We start from the raw sequence: 27,826 nt of genomic DNA on the forward strand, positions 1-27,826 counted from the left end.
CATGTTGTTGAGCTGCTGATGAGGTGATTATTAGTGGTTTCCCACTTAGTGTCTTCTCATAACATCTTGAACGACCACTAAATGTGCTTGTGGTGGACCGTCATGTAACTGTGTTTGACCAGAGACTGCTCCGTATTAGTTTTTAATTGAAATATTCATAACATCATATATATTGTTTTCCATTTGTTGACATTTTCCTTTTACTTGCAATAGATCATCATAATTTCTAATACATTTAGTGACTTCCTAATGCAAATTTAAAAAGTGTAATGCAAACAAAGATGATTATTCTCAGAGGTATTTTGTCACTGTGATGTCTAAATGTCATGTCCATATTTCCGGTACTCTCCTCTCCCGCAAGAAAATCTCCTCTTATCTGTACATATGGTACATTGTTATTACATTTCAGGTTACGGGATGTCCTTATTGTGTCCTGCTAAATTTCCAAGCAAAACACCAGACAAAACCATCAGACAGACTGCTCAATGTAATTTATAGAACAATTTGTCATGAGAGGAAATTTCAAGCGCTGATTCAACTTACTGGGCTCGCCAAATGTCAATGGTTCATTGTGTTGAGCTTTTAGCTTCTTTAATGTTGCTGTAATTCAACAGATAATGCAAAGATTGGCTTGTTAATAACCTATTGAAAATGAAACATTTTTGATGTGCTTTAACAGATCAGGCATCTTGCCCACTCATGACACACAATGAAAACTGACTGACTTCTTCAAAGGTATCAGCTTCTCTTTACTCTGTGGCATCCATTGACAGCGATAGGCGTTCTGTCAAGTTTGGGGGCATGAGTGGGGAACTCAAAAAAGATTTAAAGTGCGTACCACAGGATAAAAAAAAAAAGTCTTAAATAGCATAATTATGTGAATTACAATAATATTTTGAGACGATTCGACGATATACAACAATTTGGCAAAGTGCAGATGATGAGAAATTAGTCTTTTAATCCGCCGTTTAGCCACACCTACCATTATAGGGCTCTAGCGTCCCAAACAGAAGGATGATGTCGGCAGGGTCATGGTGTCATCTAGAATTCAGCCCATTTAGGGAGAATTATTCAGAACGAGGAAAAGGCGACGAAAAGAGCCGCAAAATATCATTGTTTCAGTCTCTCTCCTCCAATATTTTTACAGGGTATTCTTTTTATCAAATTACTTTTCCCCATTTGCTAAATAAATGATATGGTCATGACAAATAACAGTCTTGTGCTAAACGGAATATGAAATGATAAAAATTTATTTATTCAGTACGACATGGCAAAATTACTACATAATGGTCAACACTGTCGACTTCACTTTTACTGTCGCACCTCCCGAATGATATTTTATGCCACCATAGTTAGTCCGGCTTTTGTCATTTCATTTTATCAGAATGTAAACAAACCAAGAGGCGTGACAGCTAGCCGACATGCTAACCTGAACCTAGTGACGTCTCAAAGTCTTATTTTCGCTTTTCTAAACGAAAAATCACACAGAACTAGCCCAGATCATGTCACACGTTGGCGGGGTTGTCGATTGTCTTCGCCGATTGGCAACCTGCCCGGCGGCGAGCAAGTTACAGCTCTTTCCCCTGCTGCGGACAGGAGAGCTCACAGGGGAAGCAGCTGGAGAGTACTGCCGGACAAACCGGCCGACGTCGGAGGAGCGCGTAGCCGCCACATGGTCAACATGAATATGGTGTAAAATAATGCTTTACTACACGGCAAAGACGTAAACAGTGAGAGAGCGGTGTGCAGTTGTTGCTTAGCTAACATGGCAGGATGTGTCTGAGGAGAACTTTTCTACATGTCCATCCATGATCAAATGTAAGTGAATAGTCCTTTATTTAAAGAAAGATTGTAGTGTTTACTTTGTAATTGCTGTAGTCATGGCAATTTTTAACACAAAGTTTCAATTTCTGACGGGGTTGAAAATTTGACAGAACACCGGGCACATGAAGAGGGCAATAACCAGAGTATAGGGGGTGTGTGCAAACAAGCCGCTGGTCGTCAAGTGGCATTCTCGGTGGACAATCAGCCACAAAATGCAAACCACCTCCGTATTAAAACATGTGCCATGATCCCAGTATTTGACATAATACAAAATACGATGTTTACTCACTTCCCCGTAAGTCCAATGGTCCCACAGTAGTAGGGCTCGTTTTGGCCAATATCCGCAGTGAATGGGAACCTTTTAAAACCCCAAAGGCTCACATGCCTCTCCCTGGTGCAGCAACAATTTTCTGTGATGTAAAAAAATGAACAAATTAATCCGCAGTCCATCTGCATGCTATAAAGCAGGGGTGTCCAAACTTTTTGCAAAGGGGGCCAGATTTGGTGTGGCAAAAATGTGGGGGGCCGACCTTGGCTGACGTCCTTTACGTAGAACAATATATTTAAGCAAATTTTAACAACCCATTCTGTGTTTAACATTTGCTTTATTATTATTTTTTGAATTCATAATTTCAAAAATCTTGCAACTAGCCTTTGTGGCTTTCTCTTTCGACTCTCAGGCTCTTGCAAAATACTGCTGCTGTGAAATTGAACTAGCATCAAGTTGCTTCAATTTCTCGCTGCGTATCTTCCCTGTAATCTGGTCGTACAAGTCAGCGTGTCTCGTTTGGTGGTATCGCCTCACATTTTGAACTCTTTAAAAACAGCTACTGTCTCTTTGCAAATGAGGCAGACACAGTTGTTGCGTATTTTAGTGAAGAAATAATCCAATTTCCACCTATCCTTGAAGCGTCGGCTGTCGAGGTCAACTTTTTTGTTCATTGCCGCCATTTTAGAAAATTTGAGGTAAAGGGTCACACGGGGTAATGTTGCTTAGAGTGCTGCTGCCTTTTAGTGGGTAAATGAGGAGCAGCATTTGGCGCGTAAGCTACTTCATATTCTTCATATGCTGGTAGCTGTACTGCTGACGAATTTATTATGTGTGAGCGGGCCAGACGTTATTGATTTTATGACAGAGGCTAGGGGCCGGATGAAATTTGACCACGGGCCGCATTTGGCCCCCGGGCTGGGCTTTGGACATGTCTGCTATAAAGCAATGCTGTATTGTGAGATGGTGACTCTGGTGATGTCACATTCGCATTCGTCCTAAACCGTAGGCTGAAGCCAGAAGTCACTCATTTTCATTGCGCGGGATTCAAAAATTGGAATATATAAATCGATAACTTCCACACACATCCAAGCAGTCCATGTCATTCAGGAGCATAAAACACCGCGTGAAATATGAAATAAACATGCTTTTTGGTGTTATACGCACTTTAATGTCAGTTAACAAAAACACAAAGTACAAACAAAAGCAGTGGGGATCAAACAAAAGACTAGGAATTGTAACTTGGGAACCCTGGGAACTTTGGAATATCAACACGAGGGCTTTGACAGGACATCGACAACACTGGGATAGACACTTTGATAGACAATCAACGAACAGGGACAGCACATGGGGAACTTAATACAGACATGGGGTAACGAGACAATGAGACACAGGTGGTTGATACAACAGGTAGCTGATTGGTCAAGACACAAGGAGCAGGCCACAACAGGTGAAATCAATGGGTAATCACATGGACAAGAAAAATTAGGGCACAAACTGATCTGAACAGAACTTAACTCAAGCCATGACACTTTCGATCGCTGCCAGCCCCCCAGTCAAATTGGACTGAACGTCTACTGCCATCAATGGCTGCGAAACATGATCAGTCAATGCCAGCCATTCAAGTTGAAATGGATTTGATGTCTATCACAGGCTCTAGAAGTGAATGAGTTAAATTACTGTAGTAGTCATTAGTTGCTATAGGACCAAAGCTAGATTTGAACCGAAAAGCATGGTTCCTGCTCTATCATTAGCAGTTACCAATATCATAACACGGGAGCATCTGGACCTACCTCCAAGTAAATATTAAAACAGCAAGCAATTCAATCGCTAACCTAGCAGCTCCCTAATGTGACAGCAATGATATTCTCTTCTTTAGTACAACTCATTTCAAGGCACAAGTCATAAAGAGAGGCAGCATCTGCTCATATTGAAATGATTTACTTAGGCATGACTGGGAATTATACATCACTAGTGTCTGTGCAAGGAAACAGCATCTTTCCTGGATATAACAATGTGTTGAAAGTTTGGATTCCTTTAATTATGACTATTAGAGGCTTTTTGTTGCATGTGATAATCTCTCAATGGCAAACATACACACAAACACAAACGGCATGACACGCCAAAACGATACATTCTATTGTAACATACAGTATATTACTTTCCTTACTGCTTTTGAGTGAAATATCTTGTGGACACACTCACATACACATAAATACAGTTTAAAATGGAATATTTGAAGATTTTTTCAAACTTTTTTTTAAGATGGAATATGAAAGATTTTCTCCCTGCGGCCATCAGGAAACTTCAAAGAGAAGCTCTTGACTAAGTCAGTGTTGGGATTTACTAGAGATTTTATTGTGCTTCTTGATGCTACAAAGCAGTCTTCTTTTTTAGCTTCGGTGTTAATCTGTTGGACAAAATATACTTGCGGCAAACTGCCTTGAAACTTTTTACTTTGTCAGAACTACTTTGTTTTATTCTCTGTCGAGGAAATACATTTGATTGTTTCAACGTGAAGTGAAAAACTGAGGTTACATGTATCACAGAAGATTTAGAAGAAACACCACGGTGTGTTTGATGAGTGATCACTTTTAATGTATATTGTTAATTTGGTCAAACAAAATGTGACTGGAAGTCTTTCTTTGCCCAGCCTCTGTTCCGAAGCTGCGTTTGATGCAAGGCCAGTCTCTAATGGAAGGGGACAAACTGTACTTGAAGTGTGAGGCGTCAGGGAATCCAAGCCCTTCCTTTCGCTGGTACAAGGATGGACATGAGCTTCAGCGAGGGAGAGACCTCAGAATAAAAACCAACAAGTAAGTCCATCAAACTACAGCAGTACCACTACATCCGATCGCTTTGACACACGATCTTTTCGACATTCGACGTAGATTTTTACTCCCTATTTGTTTCTACATCCAAAGACATGCTCGAAATACGACGATCTATGACAGCGCCGCAGTTTGTTTTCCCGCAGATTTTCTTTTGAAAGCAATCAACATAGGTTCCAAAAGTGTTAGTGCAGGTGGTGAAAAAAAGCAAAAAAAGTGATGCTTACCATTGAAATGAAGATGGAAGTAATAGAAAGTAATAGAAAAAGATGAGCGTCCTGTGCGCATCCGCGAACTGGCTCGATAATAGACCTCAATCACAACGTCACACAATCACGTGATCGCTGTATTGTGCCGCCATATTGTCCGTCATTGTGTGTCCGTATTGTCATTGATCGTAGTTTCTAAAGGTGGATTCACTTGCAAATTATGGATGCCCCGGTGCTTTCAGACGCTGTAAACTCATTGGATGAGTTGCATAAAAGCCGTTATTTGGAAATGCTTCGGTCGATCCAGTCGCCAGATCCATATTTGATGCCCAAACCGATGTTTCCTCCCGTCCGGTCCCGTCCCGTGCGTCACAGCTCGTCCTGAGACCACAAAATTTCCAATCATACTCCAGTTTATGACACAATGAGGAGTCAGGTACCCAAAATCGGCACCGGCCCGAATGTAAGCCGACATTTGGTCAGCTGAGCGTCACCGTTGTCACGATTGTAAAATGAAACTTGATCGACAATGGGCCGGTGTGTGCCGAAAAATAGCTGCCCCGTGTGAAATGTCCCCCCTGACGGGAGCGCCTATTTATAACGCTTTATTGACGTGAAAACATCAAATGTTTTCATGGACGCATTACAGTAATGGATTTACGACTCTAAGATCAGTTATGAATAATTCAATTACACAAAATATTAGCACTGTATTTTAGCAACAAATCGTGGACTGGGTCACATAACCATCTTTGAACATAAATGTATTAGTCTACAGGTTTTCACGACCATATCCCAATGACAATCACACAGGTATGACATTTATTAGTTCAAGCAGAGTAAAATAATACGTATTCACGGTACAAGAAAGTCCTTTCCGTGTGGGCGCTCCCGTCAGGGAGGACATTTCACGCAGGGCGGCTATTTTTCGGCACAACACCTCACCTTCTTGCTGCGCGACCGTGGCGACGGGCTTCGTAGTCGCCGTCTGATGATGTCTGCGATCGTGTTGGCGTCATATTGATGTTGGCCATATGTTTGAAGCCTGAAATGTGGCGAAAGGTTGCAAGGTTCAAGGGGGCCGAATACTTTTGCAAGGCACTGTATATGTACATATATATATATGTATGTATATATATATACAGTATATGTGTGTGTGTATATATATATATATATATATATATATATATATATATATATATATATATATATATATATATATATATATATATATATATATATATATATATATATATATATATACAGTATATGTGTATATATATATATATATATATATATATATATATATATATATATATATAAAACAACCCTGCAGTGTTCTCAGCCATTCTGATGATATCTAATGTACAACTACATCAAGCACTCAAAAACTATTAAGTCTCTTTGTGTCAAATATGCTTTGCAATGGAAAACTGCTGCTTTTAATAACTAGCAAAGCAGTTTCCCTCAAACTCACAAACCAATCCATCAACAACAAACTCTGATTAGTCAGTCTCACTCTTTAACCATGACCCTTAAATTCATATGCACAGAACATTTCCCTGCTGCACGTTGTATTTGATCAAATTTTAATCTACCTAAATTAAATATTTTTGATCTAATTAAAGAACGAATGAATAGTAGCATGTTACCGCACTCATACGTTAGATCACTAAAAACAAATCCAATAATCAATCGTCACTTGACGTTTTTGAATTTTATTTTACTAACACAATTTTCAAACAGATTTTGAAAAAAACAACAACAAAAAACTAATAATAAAAATAAATACATAAAAACATCTTGAAATAATTGAAACAGACCTTGAACAAAATAAAAATAAGTAGCAACAAAACATATGAAATCAAGCATTTAATTGTTTGTAACATAAAAAAAATATGGAAAAACATTTCATGAAAAAATAAAAATATGAAACATAAATTCACAAGAAATAATAATAAATGAATAAGAAATAATAATAAGGTTAAGTAAGAAATAAGGTGTGAGAGGGGCGGAGGAAAAGCATGCTGTTCGACACAGGATAGGGACGTGAATGGGGGCGGGAGCACACGCCGGTGCACTGCTTATGTGTGTGCAGTGCTTACGTGCGTGTAGAATGCAAAAGGGAAAAGTAGTACAAAAAGTGTGCACAAAAATATACCCAAAAATTGACAAAGAAAATATACAGTTGTGGTCAAAAGCTTACATACACTTGTGATGAACATAATGTCATGGCTCTCTTGAGTTTCCAGTTATTTCTACAACTCTGATTTTTCTCCGATAGAGTGATTGGAACAGATACTTCTTTGTCACAAAAAAACATTCATGAAGTTTGGTTCTTTTATGACTTTATTATGGGTTAACAGAAAAAGTGATGAAATCTGCTGGGTCAAAAATATACATACAGCAACACGAATTAGCAATTTCTTGTGAGTGATTATTGACTTGAACAATCATTGACTTGAACAAGTCAGAAAAGTCACTTGGAGCCATTTCAAAGCAGCTGCAGGTCCCAAGAGCAACAGTGCAAACAATTGTTTGTAAGTATAAAGTGCATGGCACTGTTTTGTCACTGCCACAATCAGGAAGAAAACGCAAGCTATCACCTGCTGCTGAGAGAAAATTGGTCAGGAGGGTGAAGATTCATCCGAGAATCACCAAAAAGCAGATCTGCCAAGAATTAGATGCTGCTGGAACACAGGTGTCAGTGTCCACAGTCAAGCATGTTTTGCATGTCCATGGACTGAGAGGCTGCCGTGCAAGAAGGAAGCCCTTGCTCCAAAAGCGGCACCTTAAGGCTCGACTGAAGTTTGCTGCTGATCACATGGACAAAGATAAGACCTTCTGGAGGAAAGTTCTGTGGTCAGACGAAACAAAAATCGAGCTGTTTGGCCACAATGCCCAGCAATATGTTTGGAGGAGAAAAGGTGAGGCCTTTAACCCCAAGTACACCATGCCTACCGTCAAGCACGGTGGTGATAGTATTATGCCGTGGGGCTGTTTAGCTGCCAATGGAACTGGTGCTTTACAGAGAGTAAATGGGATAATGAAGGAGGATTACCTTCAAATTCTTCAAGATAACCTAACGTCATCAGCCCGAAGATTGGGTCTTGGGCGCAGTTGGGTGTTCCAACAGGACAATGACCCCAAACACACATCAAAAGTGGTAATGGAATGGCTAAATCAGGCTAGAATTAAGGTTTTCGAATGGCCTTCCCAAAACCCCATTGAGAACTTGTGAACAATGCTGAAGAAACAAGTCCATGTCAGAAAGCTATCAAATTTAACTGAACTGCACCAATTCTGTCAAGAGGAGTGGTCAAAGATTCAACCAGAAGCTTGCCAGAAGCTTGTGGATGGCTACCAAAAGTGCCTAATTGAAGTGAAAATGGCCAAGGGACATGTTACCAAATATTAGCGCTGCTGTATGTATATTTTTGACCCAGCAGATTTGATCACTTTTTTCTGTTCACCCATAATAAAGTCATAAAAGAACCAAACTTCATGAATGTTTTTTGTGACAAAGAAGTATCTGTTCCAATCACTCTATCAGAGAAAAATCAGAGTTGTAGAAATAACTGGAAACTCAAGAGAGCCATGACATTATGTTCTTCACAAGTGTATGTAAACTTTTGACCACAACTGTAATATATTAATTCCAGATATCGATACTTTTGCTTGGGGATCGATACCTAAAATTTAACGCGCTGGATCGAAATATCGATATTTTGGTATCGATCCGCCCATCCCTAGTCTATACCGCTGTAGTATGTCTACTCTTGATGGTCCTCCTCCGATATCCGTTTGCCAGTCTTCGTAAGTTAAGGTGACAATTATTATTGTGGTAACATTGCCAAAGAAATTGCCAGCTTCGTCAGATTTCTAATCATTTATTCCATCAACTTGTGCAACACAATACGCCTACTGTCCTGCGCAGTTGAACAAAGAAAAAGTTAAAAAGTCCCATTTTACTCTGTCAAGTCACCACGCGATGCGTTTAGGTACCCCACGCAAACACATTCGCCACATCAGAACCCGATTTGTTGCAATATTACAGGAATTAATATTATTGTTACTAATATGATATTATTATTCCAATTTTTATTCAAAATTTATTTGTTTTGCTCTAATTTCTATTTGCAATAGTACCAGCAGTATTTATTCAGGTTTTCGAACTGTGGAATGAATTAATGGAATTATAATGTTTTCTTATGGGAAAATCCTGCTCGACATATGACCATTTTGACTTACAAACTAGGTCCTGGAACGAATTAACGTCGGATGTAGAGGTACCACTGTATTTTGAATTATAATTTTTATTTTTACATTTTTACTCCACTTCTCACATGAATCACAATGTAAAAATGAGCACTTGGTAGTACACGGTTCTTAACCAAGGCCAAACAACACGGCCAGAAAGTAGTAGATTTAACCTTATATTGATGCAATGATGTACAGTATGCAAGATAAACAGAAGAACAGAATTACAGAAAAAGCGTGGCAATCATCAGTTTGTAAATGTTGAAATTCTTGATGTCTTAGCTTATGATTTCATTGATGTGCATTTGAAAGTGATGGCTATGTTTTAGATTCTAAGACAAACTACTCGAATCCACCACCTTTCAGGGTAAATCGATGATGACGATTGAAATGCTTCACCATGATGTGTTGACATTGTATAGCCAAAGAGTCATATAAGGACAACACTTAGTTTGTTGTTGTTCCAGATGTGGCTACCATCCGTTTTCTACTCTGCTTGTTCTCATTTGGATCACACTGGCTGTACAAAAGTTTGGTTTTATCCGATTAAAATTGAAGTAAAACATGACAGGCTTTAATGAAATAACACAAATAATGAAGGTGATGGTGAAATATGCATCAAGCCAACACTTTACAGTAATTTTAAACGTGAGGAAATATGGAAAGAGAATAAAAAGCTATCTTTCTGTGTGTTTTGTAAATGGTATTTTCATTAATATGAGTATCAAATTGCATTTCTGTCAAATCACAGATGCATCTGCTTCTTTTTTTTTTTCTATTTTGACTCTCATTTTTTTTCCTAAAGAAAAAATTCCAAGGTGCTGATCAGTCGGGTGCGTGTGGAAGACTCTGGAAACTACACCTGTGTGGCTGAAAACTCAGTTGGACAAGAAAACGTCACAAGTATTATCAGCGTGCACATATGTGAGCATTATTCAACTTTAAATTTGATCTTTTCCCCCCAAAATCTTCTTAGTTCAATCGTGGTACTGTGCTGCTTTAACTTAGAAGATTAAATTTTATGAGAATTTTATACAATATAAAAGTTAAGGTACTTAATCAGGCGCATAGCCTTTAACCTAACCTTAAGGACCAATGGGCAGAAAATGTGTAACATCTCGGTTTGCAAATCCAGATTTAGTTTTAGTGCTTTGGTCAGTGAAGCTGTACTGAAATAACCTTGAACTGTTTGTAACGGTGTGGGAGAGAGGCCCACCGAAAGTCAATGCTTTGGAGACCAAATAAACATAGAAAGGCCTTTTAAAGACCCTGTGTATTAAATGAACAATTAACTTTTCCTGAAGTGTCTCTATGATGTGCACTTACACACCAAGAGAGGCTTTGTCATTTTGCACGTTTTAGCTAGCTAGCAAGCTAGTGGGATAGCAAATGTAATGAACGATTAATTTCCCCTGAATGTTATTGGTCTTTTAACATATACATGGCAAATTGAAGTCGCCACTACCTCACTTCATGCGCTGCACATGGGTAAAATGTCCCGTTGGTCCACAAAATTTTACTTCAGCAGTACGAAATTGCTCACAATTCTCCGTGTATTTTTAGTGCTTCTTTTTAAAAAAAAATATTGAAATTATTTAATAACAAATGACTGAAATTGTTTGGGAGCTTCTTGTTGCAAATGTTAACCACTCTTTCTCCATGCTCCTCTTAAGTATACCTTGTCATACACTTGCGGAGGCTTTTTGTTGGTAGCTTTGCATGCAAGGCAAAAGCTACCATCTATAATATTCCTTATTCCACCCCTATGGTGTTTCTTCAGCGCGCTGTTCAGTTAAAAAAATGCTTAACCCATCGATACCGTTCACACACCAAAACGACCTGAATTCTCATGCAAGGCGGGCTGTTTTTCGTTTAACACGCAAATATTATCGTTCGCTGAAAAAGGTGTTTTTTTTTTATTTTTTGAAGAAAAAGTTAAATTTCAAAATGCCACTTTTCCTAAAGTTTAAAAAAAAAGTCATCACCAAATACCATCATTTACACATAAAAAATTCAGGATATTAAAACGCACCAGGCTGTTATTTTTTTCTTGCGGCAAAAACGTACAGTTCCGCCAAAATTTACCAAAAACTTTCCCATTAATTTCCAACAAACAAAATTTCCCATTCGTTTCCGATGGCCCTATTCACCATTCCATTGACAGGAAGTGACCTGTGATCAACAGGAAGTGAACCCAAAATGCCCCAAATCGACACGTAGTGACCCGATATCTACAGGAAATGACCACAAAATGCCTGAAATTGAACAGGAAGTGACCCAGTATACCAACCATAACAACAAAGCAACCATTGCAATTTCTCCAGAATTTGCATTTTCTGGTTACATAGGTAGTTATACTAGTAGTGGTAGAATATGCAAGTGACTTTCCTTTAAAACTGGAAAAAAGTATTTTAAAAAATGTATATTTCTCATATTTTACTCTTAGTAACTACCACCACTTTGTCCTTGGGTGTGAGTCATGTGAGGCACTGCAACGACACGGAAAAGGCCTACTGCAGCAACGGTGGAGACTGTTACTTCATACATGGTATTAACGAGCTTTCTTGCAAGTAAGTTGACTCTATTCTTTCCATCACCTCAATCAATTCTCCAGTCTTGCCTCTTACTGTTTTTTTGTTTTGGGCCAATGACTTTCTGGTTTTGTGGCATTATTTTTTTTTGTCCTCTGTCCACTGATTGAAATACAAACCCGTGCAACAGGCCCTTTTTCGCTGATTGTATTGAATGCAGTCGCAGGCCAAAGTCCCCGCCATAAAGGATGCCATTTTTAAAGCATTGTTAGCATGCGTGCATAAATTTAGATAATTCTAGTAGTGATTGAATGGTAGAACATTCTTAAGTTTCTCGTTCCATGATAAAATATCATCTAAAGCAGAGAAACCACAAGAGCCAATTTCATACACCAAAGCATATGACTTACGGAGAAATACTATAGCTGTTCTACTGTACAGTATATAGACGGCAACAATCATGTATAGATACCAACTTGATAGTCTCACAAGTCAGCCAAACAGTTTTGCTCATGTTTTCATCACTTATCTTCAAACATATTTCATGCATTTAGAAACAAATCACTAAAATCACTTTACAAGGTCTTTAAAAATGTATTAGCCCCACAGTTAAAAATACCATTGAGCACCATGAAATTCTTTAATGCAAACCCTTTGTTTTTTGTGAGCTTTCACTATTTCACCACTTTGAACAGGATTCTCTTCGCTTCTCTTAAAAATCATAAATTAATCAATTAAAAATGCAAGATAACTATAATGAGATTCTGGCATCACAATCAATATTCATGTGCTTTTTTAATTACTTAAAAAAAATAATTCATATATTTATAGGAAAATAAGTATTTGAACACCCTGCGATTTTGCAAGTCGTCCCACTTAGAAATGATGGGTGGATTTGAAATTTTCATGGTAAGTGCTTGTCCACTGTGAGAGACAATCTAAAGAAAAAAATCCAGAATTTACAGTGTATGATTTTTTAACAATTTATTTGTACTATACTGCTACAAATAAGTATTTCAACACCTATCTATTAGCAAGAATTGTGAGCCTCAACGACCTGTTAGTCGCCTTTAAAGAGTCCAACGAATAAGTGGAGTGGAGGTAGACTTTTTGAGGCATGTAGCTGTATATAAAAACCTGTCCACCCCATACAATCAGGAAGACTCCAATACCTAACATGTTCAAGACCAAAGAGTTGTCCAAAGACACCAGAGACAGTATTGTAGATCCCTTCAAGGCTGGACAGGGTTACGGGAAAAATGCCAAGCAGCTTGGTGACATAAGATCCACCGTTAGAGCAATGATTAGAAAATGGAAGAAAATTAGAAAATGGAATGGGTCTCAATGATCCTAAGAATGGTGAGGAATCAGCCAAGAACTACACAGGAGGAGATTTCAATGACCTGAAAACAGCTGGGACCACCAATTCCAAGCTTACTGTTAGTAATACACTCATGGTTTAAAATCATGCATGGTACAGAAGGTTCCCCTGCTTAAACCAGTACATGTCCATGCCCGCTTTAAGTTTGCCAATGACATTTTGATTGATCCAGAGGAGTCATAGGAGAAAATCATGTGGTCATATGAGATTAAAATGGAACTTTTTTGTCTTATTTCCACTCATAGGCTAGGTTCATACTGCAGGTCTTAATGCACGAATTCAAATTTTTTGTATTTTTCCGACTCGAGTGAGGCATTAACTTGACGTTCTGAACGGGACAAGTCGCATAGAAGTGGATCATTTCAAATCTGATCTGGGTCACTTTATTATGTGGTTTAAATCCAATTTGGGCCACATTTTTCCAGAATGTGGCAGTGGTCTAAACTGTCAAGTCCCCCAAATCGGAATTCATGCAGCAATTACGTCAGCAAACAGCTAGAGCAGCACACAAGACTGCAGCGATCTAGCTGTTTATTAGCGTTAGCGCCAAGCTTGAACTGGCTTTTACTATGCAGGATGCAGGCTTCATAAAAAACTACAATGAAGAAAAGGATAAGCCTGATAATGCTCGGTTTCTTACTGTGTGCCAAATGAGCAATATTTCCATATTGCTTACATGGCTGAGTCGGGGCAAACTGACACACACACATGAGGTATGTGTGGATCATGCACGCACAGTACATAGTTTTTTGTTTTAATGCTTCTGCGCAAGTGGGTCAGCTTGCTCAGCGCGTGTCGGACTGCGAATTAATGCGCATGCGTGATACATGAACGGGCTCTATGGACAAAGGCAGTCTGAACGGGCTCACCAAAAAAACAGATATGACAAAAAAATCGGAATTGTGCATTAAGACCTGCAGTATGAACCTAGCCATAGTGTTTGGAGGAAGAAGAATGATGAGTACCATCCCAAGAACACCATCCCTACTGTGAAGCATGGGGGTGGTAGCATCTTGCTTTTAGGGCGTTTTTCAGCATCTGGGACTAGATGACTGCACTGTATTAAGGAAAGGATGACCAGGGCCAGGTATTGTGAGATTTTGGGAAACTACCTCCTTCCCTTAGTTAGAGCATTGAAAATGGGTCGTGCTGGGTGACAACAGGCCAAAACAGACACCCATAATAACCAACGAGGGACTTTGTTAAGAGCACATCAAGGCTCTGGATGGGCCTAGCCAATGTCCAGACCTAAACTCAATAGAAAATCTTTGGGGAAAGCTCAAACACCGTGTTTCTCAGTGACAGCCCCAGAAGATCTGCATGGAGCAGTGGTGCAAAATCCCTGCTGCAGTCTGTGCAAACCTGGTGGAAAGCTGTACAAAAGTACAGGAAACGTTTTACCACTGTAATTGTCATCAAAGGCTACTGTACCAAATATTAACTTTGATTTTCTCAGGTGTTCCAACACGTATTTCCAGCAGTCTAATACAAATGAATTGTTAATATTTCATACACTGTGATTTCTGGATTTTCTCTCATGGTGGACAAGCATTGCCTGGCTTTGCCAGACTATTCTCCCTGTATTTTTCAAACACTGTGAGAAATAATCTAGGACCCAGCCCAATAACGGCCTCTTGAGCTAGTACAAAATATACCGTCCAATCAGATTTGTTTATTTGTGTGACATGTTCTTAACGAGTAACGTCACTCTTGTGCTGGTATACCAGGCAAGGACAGGCACCTACCATAAAAATGTCATACCCGCCCATCATTTCAAAATCGCAGGGCGTTCAAATACTTATATATATATATATATATATATATATATATATATATATATATATATATATTATATGTGTGTGTATATATACTGTATATATATATACACAGTATCATATATAAAATCGTTGTCTCGCCCACCCGGGCGGTATGGTCTCTCCTTTCAAACTCGGGTCCTCTACCAGAGGCCTAGGAGCTTGAGGGTTCTGCCCAGGATCTTGGCTGTCCATAGGATTGCAGCCTGTTCTTGTGCTGCCATGATCAGTGCCTCCGTGCTGTCTTTCAGTCCGGCCTTTTCCAGCCACTGGTATGTTTTTTCCATGTCAGCTACCCCCTCAATTTGTCGGTGGTACATACCATGCAGGGGCTTGTCCTTCCATGATATCTCCTCAGGGTCCTCCTCCTTACTGGGCTTCTGTTTTCTGAGGCATTCACCGAGCAGGTGATCACTGGGGTCCAATCTCATGATGTACTCTTGGAGGGATGTAGTTTCCTCCTGGATAGTGGCTCTGATGCTCACTAGTCCTCGGCCGGACTCCGGCCTTCCTGTGTGGAGTTTGCATGTTCTGCCCGTGCCTGCATGGGTTTTCTCCGGGTACACGGGTTTCTCCTCATATCCCAAAAACATGCATGGTAGGCTGATCGAACACTCTAAATTGGGACTAGGTTTGAGTGTGTGCGCGAATGGTTGTTCCTCTCCTTGTGTCCTGCAATTGGCTGGCAACCGATTCAGGATGTACCCCGCCTACTGCCCGTAGTTAGCTGGGATTGGCTCCAGCACCCCCGTGACCCTAATGAGGATAAGCGGTTCGGAGTATTTTATTGTTTTTAAAGAATTGCAGAAACAAAACGTGATTTTGGTAAGTAGCAGTTCTGTTCATTCCTGGCAGCTTTGGGGAAACCTTACAATTGCTTTTGTTCTTATAGTATAGAGTTGCATAGCAAGATTTAGGCCATGCCCACACGTAGCAGGGCTTTTTAAAAACGAGTATTTTGCCCCATCTGTCAAGAAACCAAAAAATCAACGTCTATACCACCTCGTTTGTAGGAAAAATATCATCCACCACCAAGCGCATAAGTGTTTCTTTTTTTTATTTTAATTTTTTTAATACATATACTTCTTGATGTGCATTTAAGCACAGAAAGAATGACAAAAAGTAAAACGGTTCAACTATAGACTGTTATGCCCTTGTCTTGTGAGATGTGCATGAACCGTTAGCGTGTTAGCAGAGGTCGTTATTGATTTGTTATATGTGTCTTCAAGACATTCCCGACATATATGTGATGTTGTAAGATTCCAAATCCTCCATGAGCGTAAGCGCAGTCCCTGAATGGAAACAAGGGTCGCACATACTGTATGATGTTTGAACATTTTTTGTCGCAGGCCGTGACTTTTCAACTGTTAAAAAAATGGAATGTTTAAAAAAAAAAAAAAAAAAAAAACTTTTTGATGCACTAAATGTGTGTCTGCGTGTGGTTGGTAGGCCAAACCGTAAAAAAGTTCTTATTTTTGCGAGATACTCTGCGAAGTGTAGACATGGCATAAAAGTAGTGCGTTGTAAATTAATTATGATAAGATTTAATTTTTGCATTGTTCGTTTTACGTGTTTGAGCTTCCTCTGGCACGAATCAGTTTTTATAATGACTGTGATACCCCACCAGAAACTTTGACATGGCATTTATACGAGCAGACACAACATTTGGTAGGGTAAAGTTTGCTAGTGGTGAAGTTGTGCCCCACCTGTTATTTAGAAAACCAAAGAAAAAGATGGTCATGCTAACGTCATTTCACTCATTTTGCAAAAAAGAGAGATAACAGTGCTAAAAGGTAAAAAACATCTAACTAAAAACAGCAACAACAACAACAACAAAAAACCCTCCAAAGTAAATTTGATAAGATCAAGGTTTTTCAATTTCAATTTCAAATTGAATGACAAGTTTTAAAAACAGCTCACAAATGCTATTCTCTATAGTAAGCTACTTCATGGATGATTATGTACTACAAATTATTTTGTTGTATTTTATAGTATTTGTACATAGCGTAGTTACATTTGATCACTAAAATTCTGTGGCATTCTTCTTCTTTACTCACATTTGTAGACGTAAGCTACTGTAGTAAGGGCTTCAAACTCTTTTTGAAGAGTCGTGAAGACAGAGGGCTCACGAAGAAAAGGAGATTAAAAAAACCTTCCAAAATGTTAACAAAAACAAAAAAAGAAAAAAGGCTCTGAAAGCCTCAAATACATCCAAAATCAAGAAGAAAAAAGGATGGTTACAGTAGCTGAGAAGAATGTTAGATGTTTCTATTCCACTGAATGATACCAGTGGTTATGAGAGTCCAGAAGTTTGTAGATAGATACAAATCCTCTAGACAAGTTTCCTGAGAGAAACATGGGCGGCACAATCTTTGACATTTTCTGCTACAGACCTCCGGTTTAGACAGAACACCATGAATTGCGGTTGAAGTTCACAAAATTTTAAACTGCAAAATAAAACCAGAGGAACCCACGGAATCTCCAAAAATGCATTCAGCACGACGTAGATGAATCTCCGGGATTTAATATGTTGTGCTTAATTGTGTGAACTACTGGAAGCGCCTGTACAGTATGTATGCTTGGAGGTGCAATGTTCTGAACAGTGTTCAGCTTCAAAGCACCAGTGTGGATCTACCGTGCTATACACCTTAAATTGAAACCAGCACCAGACAATAAGTCTGTGCAGCCTGTGTAGCACGGGGTGTAGATTGATACGCCGGCCACTTGAGGGACCAAAATGAGGGGAAATTACAAATAATATTACAGTTGCCAAATGCAGAAGGGCTGGCACGGATTATGTTGTTACGAGGAAATATTTTAAGGTAAATTTCATTCAATTCAATTCAATTCGATTTTATTTGTATAGCCCTATATCGCCCTATTGCTCTTTGCAGAGGCAATATGATACACAGTCAGTAACAGTAGATTAATTAAATAAAATTCTAGTCCAAGTCCTGGGCATCCCTCATCCTTAGACCCTCCATGTCAGGAAGAAAAAACCAAAACCCTCTGGAAAAAATGAGAAACCATGGGGAGTACCACAATCAGGAAAGATCCGCTCCCAGGACAGATAGACAAGATGCACAAGACTGCTAATGGGAATTAGCAGACGGAGTTACAGTTTGTAGAGATGAGGGATAGTCAGGAGGCTGCGGCTGAAAAATAGCGCCTCCCCAGAGGGGAGGGGGGAAAGGGGACACCGGGTGACTAGTGATGAAGAGACTAGTCAACTAGATATTAAAATTAGAAAAGAGAAATAGAGTAAGACAAGCGGTAGGTAGAGTGAGAAAAAAGAGATAGGACTCATTGGCTGTACTTCCCCCAGCATTATAGCTTCTAGTGCAGCTTAGACTGAACTGTGAGTCTAGTCTGATTTCAACTAGCCTGACCATAAGCTTTGTCGAATAGGAACGTTTTTAGTCTAATCTTAAATGTACAGACTGTGTCGGCTTCTTTAATACTAGCTGGAAGCTGATTGCATAAGACAGGAGCTTGGTAGCTAAAGGCTCTTGCTCCTACTGTACTTTTAGAAACCCTGGGAACTACCAGTAGACCTGCATTCTGAGAGCGGAGTGTTCTGTTGGGGCAGTATGGAACCAGAGCATCGGTGAGATAAGATGGCCCCAAACCATTAATGGTCTTAAATGTAAGAAGGAGGATTTTAAATTTAATTGTAATCTCGACCGGAAACTAGTGAAGGGCCGGGAGCACAGGGGTGATGTGCTCTCTTCTATTAGTTCCTGTTAAAAGTCTTGCTGCTGCGTTCTGGACTAGCTGAGGACCTTTTAGAGAACTTTTAGGATAAGCTGCAAGTAGGGAGTTACAGTAATCCAATCTAGATGTAACGAACGCATGAATTAATTTTTCTGCATCGTTTTTAGACAAAATATATATTATATATATACAGTATACTGTATATTTCATGTTGTTAGATTATATTTGTGGTATTATGAGCTCATCGCACATGTATAAACACAAATAGTATGTCATTCTTTTTTTTTTTATTTATTTTTTTTTTTTTATTGCATATATTGATCACAACGAATCTTTTGGACAACATGATTCCATTACTTGCTTTATTGAAAACAATTGGTGCATGTGCAAAACAGGTCAATAAATCACAATTTATAAAATTATTGGAAAAATATTAACGAAGTTGGAGCATAAATCGAGCCTTCCATCATTAAGGTAGAATGCACGTAGTCTCGATATACGTCATCCCTTGCCTAACAGCATTTTCCACCTAAAGAAACGAACAAAAAACGTGGAACGCTTGAATTTATGCAATTAGGGTAAAAAGCCCGTGTATGACTTGAAGTAGATAAGTGTTTGTTTTTCATTTCTTTATCATTGAAGCTAATGCAAAGCTAATGATGTCTCAGCTGTGACGCAACACACACAGAATTGTAGTCAAATTGAATATAATTGTACCTGTTATTGCTTTGAGGTGGCACTTTCTTGGTTTCACATCTGCCTTCATGAACACAAAATTCCCATAGTCATGTATTAGGACACATTCAACTTAATGCTTCGTAGATTTTAAGGTCCCTGATTGCGTTTTTTTATCCACTGCCATTAAATCAATAAAATACAAAACTATTTTGGTTGTGGCGACTCCTAGCCATTTCTTCATGCTGTCCTCCCATGTCGTGATGATAGCAGATGGATGCGGCATTTCCAAATTGTCTTTTTTGAGGGATTTTGATGAGTAACGCAACTCCAGCTCCACTGTTTTTTTGGAGAAAGTGGAAAACAGAAGTCGTGAGCAGAAATACGGAAGTAAAGTACGTCCAAAACTTGTCTATAACTATATTGGAATGGTGGAGAATGTAGAGTAATGAGGTCAATGCAAAGTTACTAAAGCAAGGTTTTAAGAGCTCTTGCCACATTTGGGGAAAATGATGGAACAGAGTGTGCATTTCTCCACTAGGCTTGTACCAGTAGCTGGAAAACCGGTGTCGGGATAAAATAGCAAAATGTAGGAAAAGAAAGGGTTGAAAGTTAAATTGTAAGCAGTGAGAAAAAGAACAACAAAACAGGTAAATGCCCTGTTGGTCTAAGGCTGTTCGTGTATTCCACCTCCCTCAGCTCTATTTATAACTCACACGTAGAAATTGCTGTGTGGACATTTTTAATGTTTTTTCGCTGTCATTGATTAAAAATGCCGTTATCTTTGAGAAAGAACAGAAAAGGATACTCAGCCAATTTTTTTTTTTTTTTTGACAGCATACATAATATGCATGAGGGGAGTGGGATCCTTGCATTAAATTGCACGTTATTTGTGTTGACAACATGTTTGAACCTTGTGAAAAATACATTATAGAATTTTATTGTAACACATTTGCTTTTTATATACTGTACTGGTTTTTGATATACTTTGTTAAAAAATATTATCGATTTCCAAGAAAACAAACATTGTTAGTGTAAAATTAATAAAACAATTCTTTTAAAATGAAACAAATTCAGGGTGTCAATTTATTCCTTGTTTTTAGTTGGTCTGGCCCTTGACTGCACATACACTTCAAACAATTTAAACCAATTATTTAATCCATTAATCCACCAATTCATTTTCTGGTTCAGTCCTCCTCATTATGCGACTCACATTTTAACAACATGGGATTATGTACCATTGTTCTGAAACGGAAGTGGTCACTAACCTCCGAGTATCACAACATGTTATCAACTAATTGCAACAGAGCTGAAAGTGTCACAAAAGGCAAAGAATAAGACGTCCTTGGAAAGCCTCATGGATAAAATATTTAATGTTAATTCTCTTTCTTCTTCATGCTAGTGAGCAGTAAATTGTGCAAATAGCTCTTAAACACTTGGAAGTACATTCAAAAGTTGAGTCAGATGAAATTCGCCGGTCGAGGTTATAGTATACAAGTCAAGTTTATCATGAAAATTCAACCAAATGCAGACTAGTTTTGACTTTTCTTTTAGTTAGGAAAGTAGAGTTAAAAAAGGACACATTTCCTATATTAACGTCGTGGAACCCCACTGGGGAAAGAAATATTGCATAATGAATTATGATCTTTAAAACATACATCTGAGCTTTTGTTTTTCCTTTAAGTGTGCAACAAATATAGCATGAATTGTTTGTAACTTCATTTGCTATTTGGCTAACAACTACATATAGAGGGAAAACAAAGCTATGAAATGGAAGACCACAGTCCTTTTGCAGTTATGAGTCAGCAATGGTATCATTGTACGGTAATCCAAACAACCAATCCTAAGGACCACTTACTGTATAAGTCAGATATACACACTGTAGCTATCAATTAAAATGAGCTGTAAAGATACTTTTTTTTTTGCCTGCCTATTTTTAAGCTGCTGTCAGAGAACTGAAGAGACAGAGAAAGCTGGCTAATCAGCTGAGAGACATTTCCATAGTTGTGAACTGCCAACAAAAGACTCTCCATGAATTTTGTAACACAACAACAATAGCACATCACAGGGCCATTGTTGAATCTGTGCTGCTCATTTAAATGACTTTGATAGGAGCAGCAAAGTATCAGTTTTCTGCAAAGCGACATCAACCAGTTGTGATGCAACACTAGACTAGCATAGGTCAAAAGTTTGCTCAGATCCCTTCATTTTATTAAATAAGATAAATGACATAAAATGATATAGAATTGAATAATATTGCCAACTGCTGTACTCGCTTGTCATGCTTACATTATTGCACTTTCATTTTTGCAGGACTGTACTGTATATGAAATTAAAGCCTCTTTCACACACACCTGAACACCGTTTAAATCCCGGGATTTAAACGGGCAGCCCTTATGTGTGAAAACAATTTCCTGGGTCCACTGACACGGAAATTACGCTGATATTTACCGAGTCGCGTCTTAGTATAATGTCTGGGACTTTCCCGGGAAGTGGTATGTGTGAAAACAGGTGTTAAATTCCCAGGTCACAGCATGAAGGCTGATTCCCGGGACATCTCCCCATGTCTGAAAGCTATCACACGATCAAACCCGTGTCACCTTACATGGGAATTTCTAGGGATATAAGTCTGAAAGGGGCTTAAAAAGAAACATACCCGTTTTACCCGTCTCACACACTAAAGGCCTGATTTATTTAGATTCCATATAGTGGGCCCTAAATTGTATTTTCACGCAAAATAACGGCTTATTAGTGCAGTTGGCAAAAGGTGTAAGAAGTGATAGAGAAATTTTTGTTTTGCGATTCGGTCACACTACAAACGCAGTAAGTTTTAAGTGGTTATAACTGAATTATCGAAATGAAATTGCTTGCTGTGATAATTTAGGGGAAGCCAGCAACTGCATAAAAGCCTGTATTACATACAGTAACTTGACCTACGGCAATCAGACATACAGTGGTACCTCGACATACGATCGCTTGACACACGATCTTTTCGACATCCGACGTAAAATTTGATTAGCCATTTGTTTCTACAACTGATAACATGCTCGAAATACGACAATTTATGACAGCGCCACAGTTTGCTTGTTTTCCCGCAAGACGGACGGACGATTTTCTTGTGAGAGAAATCAACATGGGTTCCAGCAATGTTAGTGCAGGTGGTGAAAAATAAGGAAAAAAGTGAGGCTTACCATTGAAATGAAGATGGAAATGATAGACAAATATGAGCGTGCTGTGTGCGTCTGTGAACTGGCTCGACAAAACGGCTGTAGAATGTCTACGATCTCGAATGTCCTCCTCCAACCTGTGTTCGCCAGTCTTTATAAGTTAAGATGATAATTATTATAGTGATAACATCGCCAAAAAATCGGCAGCTTCGTCAGGTTTTTAATAATTTATTTCAGAACTTGTGCAACACAACATGCCTACTATCCGCCGCAGCTGAACAAAGTGAAAGTAAAAAGTCGTTCTCTCACTCTGTCAAGTCAGCCACGCGGTGCGTTCAGGTACACCATGCAAAACACATCAGCCACATTAGAACCTGATTCGTTACATTACTACAGGTATTTTTATAATTACTATAATTCTATTATTATTCCGATTTTTATTCATAATTTATTTCTTTGCTCTGTGTAATTGCTATTTACAATAGTACCAGTAGCACTTATTAAGGATTTAGTGTATGTTTTCGGGCTGTGGAACGAATAAATTGAATTGTAGTATATTCTTATTGGAAAATCCTGCTCGACATACGACCATTTCTACTTTCAAACAACGTTCTGGAACGAATTAACTTCGTAGAGGTACCACTGTAAGCTGATGTACTTTACGTGTCCATCCTGTCTTAAACCTGGGACAGCACAACTGGTTAACTAAATCTGTGAGCTTAAATTACCTAGACATCATGATATGCAAACTTGAAAGGGTTTTTTTTCATAGATGAAACGGCACCTTCTTGAAGTTGGCTACAAGCCAACCATCTACTGTATCATTCCGAAGCTTCAGAACAGAGGATATGCTGTTTTATTTGTTTCAGGCATTCAAATATGTTAACATGAGCAAAATTTGTTTTTCCTGTTTAACATCGTTGCAAAGCGATGCGGTCCACACCTGACTTTCAGATTTTAAACATGTAAAATTAGCCATCTCAATTTGTCTGACGTGTGATCATTCACGTACTAACTTCACCTTTGCGCATATATTGTACTTCTCCCAGGATGTACGAAAGGAACTGCGTTGCCATTTCACGTGTTTGGCAAACACAATCCTCGGCGTATAGTGAATCAGAAGTTTTGTCTCTGATTTTGAAAGTGAAGATCTTTCGCAAATTAGGCCCTGGGTTTCTGTTCGTACATGTCTTCTGTTAGGTTAAGAAAGAATTGTGTACGTGTCAGAGCCATTAATGACACATATTTAGAACTTCTGTTAGGTACTAATTTAAAAATGTATTGTTGCAATTTTAGCCCATAGTGGTTTAAGAGTTGACTTATATTTAGGATATGCAGTTTCTTTTTCTAGTCAATGAAAATTGCTGTAGTTGTTAATGTAATTTTGCTCATTAGGCAATGAAAATATTCCTTACTGAGTGCCCTGTAAATGTTTGTACTTTACATGTTTATGTTTGTGTGTATACAGTATGTACCTGTACAGTACAGTATATGTGACAGTTGGGTGTTTGCCACTCCCACCTTAACTTCCCATATTAGCATCACATGACCTTCATTACTGTGATGATATCCTTACTGTCTCACTCTTGTCATATATAAAAGAGATAGTATACAGGTCATCATTTTTTCCTGTAATTGGTGAATTGGTTTTGTTTCTAATTCAGCATTCTCTGCGCTCTCTTGTGTCTCCTCCCTTCCCCCTTTCTCCTCCTCTTTTCTGTCTCTGTCTATATTCTACTACTATTTCTTCCTTGTATTTGCCTCTCCTACCACTGTAATCCTTTACCCCAAACCCTACTCTTTCCCCTCTGTGTCTTGTTTTCCTTCCATCAGGTGTCCCAATGACTATACGGGGGAACGCTGTGAAAACTCCGTCATGGCTGGTTTCTACAGTATGTTCATTTGCTCTTGTCTGTCTCCTTCCACTGAAATGCAGCATGCTACATTAGAGGGGTGGTACATACTGTAATTACAGTATATAGTATGTGTGTCTGCATGCTTTGTGCTCACTTTTTTAAATGCTAGTCCTCTTGTCAATTGTCATTTTAAAAGCTTTTCAACTGTTTCAAAAGATTAAATTGGATTTTATTTAATGGTAATGTCCGATTAAAAAATATAAGGCCAAATGGCAACCTTTAAGCATAATAGCCCACTGTAACATTTTTCCTCATGTAGTGGCCAGTTTTTTTTTTTTTTTTTAATTTATCTAAAGTTACACTATTTAAAGGTGATGCTCTTTACATCAATACTGCTGAGGCCTTTGTGATACTGTACGATGCCAATTACTGTATCCTAAATGGAGGTTCGAGGAGGATAAAGCCAACTGTTCTTTTCATTACACTGTTTAAGAAAATATCTGCTACAGAGATAAAAATGGCTAGATCGTACTTGCTGTGGTGACATGGACTGGAAAATAAAAGACTTCAGTGCTGGCTGGCTAAAATATTCAAAATATTTAATGTTAGTTATTGCAAAGATACATCGATGTAATTATATAAAGTGGTATGATAAAGTATCTAACCTTTTTGGAATTTCTCACATTTCTGCATCAAATCACCATGAAATGTGACCTGATCTATGTCAAAATCACACAGATGAAAAGACAGTGTCTGCTTCAACTAAAGCCACCCGATTTTCGGTTTTCATATTTTTATGCGGATGGTATGCAAACAATGACAGAAGGTGGAAAAATAAGTGAACCCACTCACATTTAATATTTTGTGCCCCAGCCCCCTTGGCAGCAAAAATTTCATTCAAACGCTTCCTGTAGCTGCAGAACAGTCTGGCACATCGATCAGGACTAATCTTGGCCCATTCTTCTCTACAAAACTGCTGTAGTTTAGTCAGATTCCTGGGATATCTGGCATTAATCGCTGTCTTGGGTCATGCCACAGCATCTCAATGGGGTTCAAGTCTGAACTTCGACTTGGCTATTCCAGAACGTGTATTGTGTTCTTCTGAAACCATTCTGAAGTTGATTTACCTCTGTTTTTGGATCATTGTCTTTTTGCAGCATCCATCCTCTTTTTAGCTTCAACTGTCTGACAGATGGCCTCAGGTTTTACTGCAAAACATCCTGATAAACTTTTGTATTCATTCTTCCATTAATGATTGCAAGTTGTCCAGGCCCTGAGGTAGCAAAACAGACTCATGATAATCCCTCCATCATGCTTCACGGGGGGTGAAGTGTTGATGTTGGTGAGCAGTTACATTTTTCCTCCACACATGATGTTGTGTGTTACTCCCAAACAATTCAACTTTGGTTTCATCCGTCGTTTGATGAACATCCACACTTTTAGAGATGGTTTCGTATCCTTTCCCAGCTTTATAAAAATCAAAAATCATTGATCGCATGTCTTCAGAAAGCTTTTCTGACCGAGCCATGATGCACATCAGACAATGCTTCTCATCAAGACATTTATTACCAGGTGTGTGTTTTATAGTGGGCAGGGCAGCTTTAAACCACTCATCGGTGATTGAGCACACACCTGACTTAAATTGTTTGGTAAAAATTGGTTTCAATTGCTCTTTAAGTCTGCTTAGGCAGAGGGTTCAATTACTTATCCCCCCCCCCCCTTCTTTCATTGTTTTCATGCTATCCTCATTAAAATACGAAACCCTATCTGTATCTAGTTTGACAAAGACCAAATCACATTTGGTGGTGATTTTATGTAAAAATGTGAGACTTTCCACAAGGTTCAGATACTTTTTCATACCACTGTACTATCAGTTTTACAAGTTGCTATATTTGACATAAGATGGATATATTAAATGTGTTCCACCGCTTATGAAATGTGTTTACATTAATGACTAACAGCAATCAATTAATACCCATTTTCACCTAAATTGCTTGGATTCTAACATATCGGCAAGATACTCAATCCTAAAAGCTATAGCCAATTGACATTTTTGACCTCATTTTTCCTTTAGTGCCCCGAATCTAATGTCACTAAGTCTTACAAATTTTATTCAGGAAGAATGTTGCTTGTAGACCAATGTAACTGAAAAACAAAAAATTATGCGATGTTTCATTATGGGTTCATTCAACACAAGTGGGGGAATAAAATATGACCGTTATTTGTTTTCCCCAAGTTCACTTTGTCCTGACTCAGAAGACAGTCTACTTGAGCTTCTTTTTATTCTATGGGTCTCAGGAAAAACAAAACAATTACTTTCTTGCTTTTTGTTGACACACATAAAAAACAAAAAACATTTTTTTTTCATTCTCTGAAATTAGAAGAAAAAAAGGAATGGGCAAAAGATATACGGACTGACAACACTGTCACATCTGAATACTGTATATTGGATGTCATACTCAAGACTTGTCTTGTCCTTGGTTTTTGCCTGTGCCTGTGCCCCCCCCCCCCCCCCCACCCAACCTTTTTTCATAAATTTTGCATTGTGTTCTTTCATTCCGTTTGCAAGAATGCTTCCTGATGTTTAAAGTTGTTGTTTTTTTTTATTGATGCCCTGCTGTCTGTGTATACAATGTTGTGATCTGAATACAAAGCTGTCAAAATGTAGATCAGATTTTGGTGGGAAAGAGCTTCTTTTCTTTTCATCCCTTAGTACCAATGCATGCAAAGTAATAAAAATGTAAGCAAGGTTCTAACAGCTTTATGCAGAGATAGATGTGCAGTAAAAATGGCTAATTATACTGTAAACGTCTTTAGTCAAATAAAACACACGTCATCTTCATTGTTTGTACATCATCTATCTGTACTAAGCATTTATGTTAGACACCATCTCACTGCTTTTGTCTTTATTTTCTCTTGGTTGTTGTTTTTTACTTCTGTCCAATATTCTATAAATAGGCTCTTGTCAATATGGCAGTAAGTGATGTGGCTTCTTGCCTTATCTTTGTCTGTGTGTCTCTGCATGCCTTGTCCTGCCTGCTACTCCCCCTTTAATTTTTTTTGTTTGTTTGTTTCATTTTCTCCCTTTTGTCTTTAATTTCTGTGTGCTTTAGTTTTTTTTCCTGACATTTTTGGGGTTTACAGAACTGAGGCTGTGTGACTTGTCTGTCTGTTACTGGACGGCACATGTGTCAGTCACCCTGACTGACAGATTCCACAGCACTAATTAACTTCCTGGTTCAGCGTATACAGGGAAGGAACATAATATACAGCAGATCCTCTCCAAAGTGGACATT

At 38.5% G+C, this 27,826-nt stretch overlaps 1 protein-coding gene across 5 annotated transcripts in view; it reads left to right on the plus strand.

Moving 5' to 3' along the window:
* The window catches only part of LOC130924297 (pro-neuregulin-2, membrane-bound isoform-like), a 68,309-nt gene that overhangs the window by 22,012 nt on the left and 18,471 nt on the right, over positions 1-27,826 (plus strand). For all 5 annotated transcript variants that reach the window (XM_057850748.1, XM_057850750.1, XM_057850749.1 and 2 more), the window contains exons 3-6: positions 4,746-4,908; positions 10,198-10,316; positions 11,839-11,962; positions 24,508-24,566. In XM_057850748.1, the coding sequence (XP_057706731.1) occupies positions 4,746-4,908; positions 10,198-10,316; positions 11,839-11,962; positions 24,508-24,566 (465 nt within the window). The remainder of the gene's footprint in view (positions 1-4,745; positions 4,909-10,197; positions 10,317-11,838; positions 11,963-24,507; positions 24,567-27,826) is intronic.

The sequence above is a fragment of the Corythoichthys intestinalis genome, chromosome 11 (assembly GCF_030265065.1).
Source record: "Corythoichthys intestinalis isolate RoL2023-P3 chromosome 11, ASM3026506v1, whole genome shotgun sequence".
Taxonomy (NCBI): domain Eukaryota; kingdom Metazoa; phylum Chordata; class Actinopteri; order Syngnathiformes; family Syngnathidae; genus Corythoichthys; species Corythoichthys intestinalis.